Source organism: Cyprinodon variegatus, unplaced genomic scaffold (genome assembly GCF_000732505.1).
Source record: "Cyprinodon variegatus isolate N-32 unplaced genomic scaffold, C_variegatus-1.0 Scaffold350, whole genome shotgun sequence".
In the NCBI taxonomy this organism is placed as follows: domain Eukaryota; kingdom Metazoa; phylum Chordata; class Actinopteri; order Cyprinodontiformes; family Cyprinodontidae; genus Cyprinodon; species Cyprinodon variegatus.
Window position 1 is genome coordinate 2,592 of NW_015150803.1, and position 8,973 is coordinate 11,564.

General features: G+C 39.7%; 2 protein-coding genes across 4 annotated transcripts in view; one reads left to right on the plus strand and one right to left on the minus strand.

The window, feature by feature from the left end:
* The first annotated feature begins 846 nt into the window (after positions 1-846).
* LOC107091731 (uncharacterized protein K02A2.6-like) lies at positions 847-3,674 on the plus strand. The gene is made up of 3 exons (XM_015385841.1): positions 847-1,060; positions 1,732-2,548; positions 3,599-3,674. Exons 1-3 carry the CDS (start codon positions 847-849, stop codon positions 3,672-3,674), a joined length of 1,107 nt encoding a protein of 368 aa, XP_015241327.1.
* The window catches only part of LOC107091725 (Williams-Beuren syndrome chromosomal region 27 protein-like), a 9,775-nt gene continuing 3,147 nt past the window's right edge, over positions 2,346-8,973 (minus strand). For 2 of the 3 annotated variants that reach the window (XM_015385832.1, XM_015385833.1), the window contains exons 3-6: positions 8,700-8,828; positions 6,562-6,697; positions 6,278-6,373; positions 2,346-6,142 (exon numbers count right to left, since the gene is read on the minus strand). In XM_015385832.1, coding sequence (XP_015241318.1) covers positions 5,940-6,142; positions 6,278-6,373; positions 6,562-6,697; positions 8,700-8,828 — 564 coding nt within the window. In that variant the 3' untranslated portion in view covers positions 2,346-5,939. The remainder of the gene's footprint in view (positions 6,143-6,277; positions 6,374-6,561; positions 6,698-8,699; positions 8,829-8,973) is intronic. The other variant, XM_015385834.1, reaches the window with a different exon arrangement.

Genomic DNA, 8,973 nt, shown 5'->3' on the forward strand with positions numbered 1-8,973 from the left:
TGAATTGAGAATTGAAAATACATTAAATAGAGATCATCAAACCAACAGTCATATTTATTTTAACTATTTTGAATTTCAAAATATAAATGAAAAAATGTTTAAAACATAATATAGATAAATAATGACAGTTTCAAAATTCACAGGATTTATTTTTTCCCATGTTTATAGGGGGCATCCACTTATGAGAGACTTTATCTCCATGACCTCAGAGCGCATCTGAACATTTCAGCACCTGTTAGGCAGGGCACCCTGCCTGTAGCTGAAAGTAAGAGCGTGATGCTACCNGATGTCTGTGTGATACAGACTCTGGTTGCGTGCACTGAAGTGTATATGACTGTTACTGTATGTATGTGATAAAACAATATATACAATGGTACTATTTTGTGTTCTATGTGGAAGAACACGGAATATGGTATCAGCGCATTGATCTCACTAGGTTCTGGGAAATATGTTGAATAAAAACAAAGTCACGTTCCACTGAGGTTCTGTTAATTCTATATAGTTAAGTTATGGAAAGAAACATAAAAAAATTGGCAACGAGGTTTAAACGGATCCCCGATGTGCATGTAACGACAGAGAGGGGGAAAGCCTATTGGAAGTGACAGAAAGATAAGAAAAGGAGAAAAAAAATTATCCGTCTGGACACTAATGTGGCTTGCTAACTAACGACCTACAGAGAGAAAGTGAGTAACGAGCACCACACGAAAAATGTTGGGATGCGTTAGACAAATGAACAGTTGTGAAAACGGCACAGAGGACTGGACAACATACGTGGAGTGAGTTGAACAGTACTGCCTGGCTAACAAAGTAGAGGATGAGAGGAAAGTTGTCATGTTACTGAGCGTAATGGGGGCGAAAACGTATAACTTGCCGCGCTGCCTCATTACACCAGACAAAGCAGCAGGCAAAAGTTTTAAGGAGATCACAGAGGTTCACCAAAAACACTTCCAACCAAAGCCCCTTGTCATAGCCGAACGATTCAGGTTTTATAAACGGAATCAGTTAAAAACCAAGTCCACTTTGGAGTACATCGCGGAGCTTCTGCGGCTGTCGGAGCACTGTCAGTTTGGGGAGGGGCTGTCAGATTCGCTGAGAGACCGTTTTGTCTGCGGGCTGCATAATGAAAGCACACAGAAACGATTCCTCTATATCAATGGAAACTGCAGCAAAAGATGCAGGAGAGCTTCAGGGAAAATTCACGGAGCCGTGTTCTGTCAATAAAATGCGTGCACAGCCTAAGGATAAATTACAGACCTGTTACAGATGCGGCAAAAAATCACATAATGCTGCTAATTGCTGGTTTAAGGATAAAGAATGTCTCCAGTGCAACAAAAAGGGGCATATACAGAAAATGTGCAGATCAAAACAATTTAAGAAAAACAAAACATGGAACAAAGACAGGAAGCTGCATAAATTAAATGAGACAGAATCAGCTTCTTCTCAGGAGCATTTGGCATGCCTTAAGCTTTATACAATACAAGCAAGGAGAAATATAAAGATGCTATATCGCTCACTACTAAAGTACAAGGGGTTATTTTACAGATGGAACTGGATACTGGGTCAGCCCTTTCACTGATCTCATATGATGATTACAGAGAGAAGTTCCCAAATCTGAAATTAAAGCACACCTCAGTGAAACTAAAAACATACACAGGTGAAAGAATAAGTCCCTTGGGAAAAATAAAAGTGAAAGTGGAATATGAGAAAAACAAATGCAACCTTGAACTTTATGTTCTGAAAAATGGAGGTGTCCCATTATTTGGACGAGACTGGTGGAAGCACTTCCAACTCAACTGGAAAGAAATAAAATCCATGAAGGTTCTGTGGAGGAAAGACTGAAACAAATAATTGAGGAACATGCTCCTGTGTTCAAAGAAGGAATTTGCAATCTGAAAAATATTAGAGCACAGATCATACTGGCTGATGATGCAAAACCCAGATTTCACAAGGCTCGTCCTGTACCGTATGCTATATGGCTTAAAGTTGAAGCAGAGCTGCAACACTTGGAAGAGCAAGGAATACTCACGAAGGTGGAATGGTCAGACTGGGCAATAGTGTCAGTGAGCAAGAAAACAGGTGACAGCGTGAGAATCTGTGGTGATTTTAAGGTTTCAGTGAACCCAGTACTCTGCGTAGATCAGTACCCACTTCCGCGGACAGAAGACATATTCACTGCAGTGGCGGGTGGCAAACACTTTTCAAAAATCGACCTTGCCCAAGCTTACCTACAGATGGAAGTGGAAGAGGCAACCAAGAAATATCTAGTGATAAATACTCACAAAGGCCTATTTCAATACAACGGACTGGTATTTGGTATCGCCAGTGCTCCTGCAGTGTGGCATCAGGCCATGGATCAGGTTCTAGAGGGCGTTCCAGGAACACAATGTTTTCTGGATGACATTATTGTCACAGGTGTTGATGAAGAAACACATTTAGCTAACCTAGCAGCTGTCCTGGCAAGGTTAGAAAAATATGGACTGAGAGCAAACAGGAAAAAGTGTGAGTTCTTTAAAGATGCCATTGAGAATGGTGGACATCGCATTGACAAGTATGGACTCCACAAAACCAAAGACAAAGTTGAAGCAGTCTTGAAGGCACCAGAGCCTAAAACTGTCAGTGAATTATGCTCATTTTTAGGCTTAATTAATTATTATCACAAGTTTCTACCGAACCTGTCAACAGCTCTGCACCCGCTATATGCACTGTTGCAACAAAATGTCAAGTGGAACTGGACAAAAGACTGAAAAATAATTTAATAGTGCTAAGCAGCTCATTACATCAGATGAGGTGCTAACACACTTTGACTCAAATCTTTCTCTTCGCCTTGCATGTGATGCCTCTCCATATGGCATTGGTGCTGTGCTATCTCATGGAATGTCTGATGGAGTGGAACGACAAATTGCTTTTGCCTCAAGGTCCCTGAATGCAGCAGAGCGTAATTATGCTCAAATAGACAGAGAAGCACTAAATCTAGTGTGTGGAGTGAAGAAGTTCAATTAATATTTATACAGACGACACTTCACCCTGGTCACAGACCACCGACCACTGGTGTCCATCTTTAACCCTCAGAGAGGTGTGCCAACCATGGCTGCAGTACGGTTACAGCGATGGGCTTTGTTCCTTGGCTCACACACCTACAACATTGAATTTAAAGGGACAAAACTGCACAGAAACGCAGATGGACTTTCACGCCTTCCACAAACTTTAAACCACTAAAGAAACTACTGATCCAGAAACTGTGTTTCACATTTCACAAATGGAACCTGTGACAAGTGCTTAAGTAAAAAGAGAAACAAGTCGGGACACAATCTTGTCCAAAGTGTACGATTTTACTGTGAATGGCTGGCCATGTTCTATTGACACTCAGTTCTCTGCATACTTCAGCCGCAAAGACCAGCTATCGGTTTGCCAATGATGTGTAATATGGGGAACCTGTGTCTTAATACCGCCCCTACTACGTAAAAGGTTGCTGAATTCACTTCATGATGGACATTTGGGGGTGGTTAAGATGAAAGGTCTTGCTAGGAGCTATGTTTGGTGGCCAGGCATTGACTGTGAAATAGAGGACATGGCTAAGTCCTGCATTGGTTGCCCGCAGACACTGCGCCAGCCCCAACCAGCACCTGTGCACAGGTGGAAGTGGCCATCCACCCCCTGGCAACGCATCCACATAGACTATGTTGGACCATTTATGGACCAAATGTTCTTGATTGTGGTTGATGCTCACTAAAAGTGGCAAGATTTTTTTTCCTGTAAAGCATGAAACAACAGCCACCACAATCAATGCCCTTAGGTCACCTTTGCCCGCACAGGCCTGCCTCATCAGCTTTTCAGTGACTATGGTCATCAGTTCACTAGAGAAGAGTTCCAGTGTTTTCTTAAGAACAACGGTGTACGACATATCACTTCAGCCCTGTATCACCCTGCAACGAATGGACAAGCTGAACAGTTCATTCAGTCATTCAAGAGGTCCATAAAAGCCAGCCGGACAGAGGGGAGACCTCTGCAACTGAAATCGACAACTTTTTATTGGCTTACAGAAACACCGTTCATGCAACAACTGGACAAACGCCTGCAATGCTTTTCATGGGAAGAAATCGGAGATCCCGTTTGGATCTGTTGAAACCAGACATTCGGCAGAATGTTGAGGACCAATAGCCTTTTCCGGTGGAAACAAGAGGGAACAAAACCAGATCTTTTGACATTGGACAAAAAGTTCTCACCATGGCAGTCTGGCACAATTCTGTCACAGACAGGACCTCTGACATACAATCTAAATGTTGGAGATAACTCAATCTGGCATAGCTCAGATCCTAGATGTGGAGACTCACAAAAATCTGGAGCAACCTGAGGACACATCTACATTTCAAGACTCAGAAGAGTTTACTTTTGCCACATCTCCTGGGGTTCAGGGTTCGGGTCAATCCACCAGTGTGACAACAGCTGAACCTTCCACACAGAGCACCATAGACTCTGGTCGAACAAGTAGACGTTATCCTGAGGGAAATCGCAGAGCACCTCAGAGACTGAATTTGTAGATCATCTGTTCCTTTATAACAGAAGCAATTTAAATGTTAAGAGTAGATAACCGTTTTTGTGCTGCAAATATCTAAAGAGATGTTATGTTTCTGTTTGAGCCAGGTTATTGGATTACCACATTTTGCTAAGTATATTTTTGGTTCGTCAAAGCTGGATGGGAGGAACTGTTATGTATGGGATAAAACAATATATTATTCAATGGTACTATTTTATGTGGAAGAACACCAAATATGGTATCAGCGCATTGATCTTACTGTGTTCTGGGAAATATGTTGAATAAAAACAAAGTCATGTTCCACTGAGGTTCTGTTAATTCTATATAGTTAAGTTATGGAAAGAAACATAACAATGACAACAAAGTAGTGAATCTCTACCTATTTACTTATTTAATTTTATTGTATTTTAAATAGGCCAATGGGCTCATAGGTCTTTTGTCCAAAAAAAAAAACCAACCAAAAAATAAAACAGATTGTCACAGCACCCCCTGTTCAACAGTACTTTGGGCGCCACTGGTAGTGGATGTTCGTTTTCCGGGTGCATCATAAAATTAAGTGGTCCTCCTAATTGTCAATTATTCTGGTGATATGTTTACTTAAGGCCATCCTACATGCTCGTCCCCATTCTCACCTAACCCTCTGAGAAAACGGATTGAAATTAATTCTTAATGTTTAAATTTTTCTCATGCACGGATGCCCTAATATTTAGTTTTGGTGGATAGATAAAGTCAAATTAAAATGATTTTTATTAGATGTGCTACAGTCAGTATTCAATGAATATACTCTCTGCTCAGTGATAGCAGTTGCTGCTTCAGATATCAACAACATTCTATATCATTTCTGGCAAAACATTTAGAATAAGTTTGAAAGTTCCCTTTTTCATCTACGGTATATTTCAATCTGATTTCTCATCAGTGTGTAAGAGTTTAGGGTGATGCACTCTCCTGCAACAGGGGAGGTAATTCTCGACAGGCAGGAATCTCTTGGCATTTATCTGTCCACCAAAAACAATTCTAGGGCATCCATGCATAAGAAATATAAAAAATATTAAGAATATGTTTAAAAGTTCCCTTTTCATTCTTATTTAAATCCATTTTCTCATCAGTGTGCGAGAAGGGAGGTAATTCTCGACAGGCAGGTAATTCTCTGCATAACACTGTGGTGAGTCTGACATAGTGGAAAAATTGCAATTGGAAAGTAAGCTTGAATGAGTGATGCAAACAGCAACTTTTAAACAGAGCTTTTACAAGGAGAAAATGAGCTCGTACATGCTCTTGCACACGTTTAACAGGCGTTCCCTCTTGGGAGTGGGTCCAGGGTTGTGCATATGCATTTTTTTTCTAAGTGGAGAGGGCTGGTCTTTCCAAAAATTTTCTGAAAATCCTCCACTATACCTTTAATGTTCTAGTTTTTTTTATAGAGGTACACAGCTCCAGATATGTAGCCCTCCTCTTGCTCAGATACAGCTCTCTCCCAGTTGTCGACATCCGTGATCTCTACACAAGTCCAGAGCTCTTCTTCCTCCATCTGCCTCATCTCTCTCTCCAGGGAAGCTTTGTATTTCAGGTTATGATGGTTACTTCTTGTTGTCATGCAAATACTGCCACCTAGTGGAAGAATGAAACGGTGCAGTAAAGTGCAGCATGGTTTGTCTTACCTAATGTAAACTGAGCAATAGCATGTTAACATTGGTATTTATATATAACCACTTGAATAAGAAAGAAAGAAAACAAAGCTCTGACCTGGTCTGGTTACATTGCAGAGGTCTCTAATGACATCAAAGGGGACCTGACCAACACTTAATGCTCCGACAATCACAACCACATCAAATCTATCTGCTGGAGGTGAGAAAAGAGACGGTTTTAGCTTAAAAGGACATTGTCCCTGTTTCAGACTTTCATGCTTACATTTAAGTGTTTTTAAACATCGGAAAATAATTAACATATAAAATAGCTGAAAGCAGTGGAAGTAGGGATCCTTCTATAGGTCACAGAGATTAACGATATGACCGGATTTAGGTTTATACCCCACTGTTTGGGTAGAGGCTCCTCTCCAAGCAGGCAACTCTTCAAGTCCTGGTACAACCCACTCTCTCTCGCCTTGTCCAGCATGGCCTTGCTTCCATCCACCCCCACAAAATTTCCAAAACCAAGATTTTTCATCTGATTAACAAAGACATATTTGTGTATTGGTCATACTGGTATAAGTAACTGTCCTAAAAAAGGAAAAATCTTCATTCTAAATGTTTTGATATTTGCTGAAAATATGTTCAAATAAAGGGATCTCCAACAAATAACTTCCTATCAAGAAGAACATTAATAAACAAATAATAAAATTGGATATACTTACTACATTTTAAAAGTGGTGGAGACACTTATGGAATTCATTGTATGAAAACTTGATAAACTACTGTTTACAAGGCAGGTTTTAAAGCTGTCATAAACATTCATAAAATTAGTTATTCTCATTTATTTGGCATTATACCCCTGAAAAATAAAATAAAAAAATAAAAAGAGGAGAAAAAAAGAGGGAAATTTACTGGAGTGAAGAATGTAACCAAAAAGAGAAAAGTGTAATTATCCATTAACACCCAAATTATAGTGTATCCTTCTCTGTTCCGCTGCAAACTCCTCACGAAATGTAAAAAAAAAAAAAGAGCATTTTCAAAGGCTCTGCACAGTCTGCTAGTAAGGCATATGGTCAGCTAGTACAATTGAACTTAACTGACAAAGCCTTCTACAGATATCACGCCACACCAACAGAAGTCTATGCAATCACATTTAAATTTTTTAAACAAATCACTTAAGATTAACTATATCCAGTAGTCTAGTTGTTAAAAAGGGGGGCTGGTGGATTTCTTTCTTTTTTGAAAGCAAACAGCCTAATTAATATAGTCTCTTAACCTAAAGACATATGCATGGTGCGGTTGTTACATGTCAGGTACGCCGGTCATTGACCTTGTCCAAGGCATCTTACAGTAGAACTGCAGTCAGTCCCTGGACTGGCATGGCTATCACCGCCCCTACATAGTTAGGGACAAATTCAGAGGACTAATTTCCCACTGGGATCAGCTTCATAGTCATGGTACGACACTTCTTTGATTTTATTTATTTTGCTCAGGCTACTCCTTAGCCAACACATTGCCAAATGTTGAAAAGGCAATATTATTACTTTTACTGTTAAAATATGGTGGAAATATTACACATTCAGTAATTTAAGGTCACAGGGGATGGTATGGGGGGATGGCTATTTAAGAAGGAGGACGATATTTAAGATTTTTTTTAATAAGGGGGATAACATCCCCGCTCATTCCCCCTCAACTCGAGTACTGTCTAAATTATCTTACGGATTTCACCATATTTCTTAAGTTACAAATAAAATTCTGTGTATATTAGAAACACATTAGAATAATTTCTGGGTTGCATATGTTGACCGAGGTAATCAAAACATGATAAAAAAGAAAACAAACTTAAATGCATTAAAATCAGAAACAACTAAAGCTTATCTGCACTCGCCGTGCTTATCCATTGCAGAATATAACTCCTGAAGTGGTTTTTATACTAAAAAAGTTAAAGTGAAGCAGTTTCAATTGTTTTAAAATCTCCCATAATCAGTTGCTTTGGTTTAACTCCCAAATATATAGATAATCTATTTATTGTAATTGCTCTTTCCTTTTTCCAGCATGTTTGGTCTGCGTCCGCTGTTATAAAGAGTGCATCATAAATAAAGTCGGCTTGGCTTTTATGGAGCTATCTGCGCAGGATTGTTCGAGCACTGTTGAGCTTTGCACCAGAGGGGAGACAGACACATTGTAAATTCAGTGTTACACACTTTAATCTAAAAGCTTTTGATTTAATTCAACATTCAGTGCTGTCGAAGGTGTTTCCCTTTAATGAGTTGATAAAATGGGCTATTTTTATCTTGCAAAAGATGAGAGCGTTCCTCTAACCTGCAGCTCTTTCACTATCAACAGTTATTTAATGCAGATTTAATTTTGGTCTCCAAATAAGCAAATATTAATGTTCAGGTTGAGCTGATAATTGCCTCAACAACCAAGATACTCTAGTCTTTTTTTCAAACTTTTCCTTCTAACAAAATAGTTTACTAAAGTCTACTTCATTTCTTTATATCTCATTCTAACACATCAGTGTAGCAACTACTTACCTGTTTGGCCACCAGTCCTGTACCACATGCCACATCCAACACGACGGCTGCTTCTCTTACACCGCTGAAATGGGTTGCGATGCACTTTGCTGCCACACTTGGTGCACTGTACTCCAAAACAGCCACATCCTTAAAAAAAAAAAAAGATAGTAGAAACTATTGTTGCGCCGATGCCATTTTTGGCCCCCGATACTGATACCCGATACCTGGCTGTGCAGTATTGGCCGATACCATCTGTTTGAAATTAATGTGTGTGTATATGAAGAACTGCATA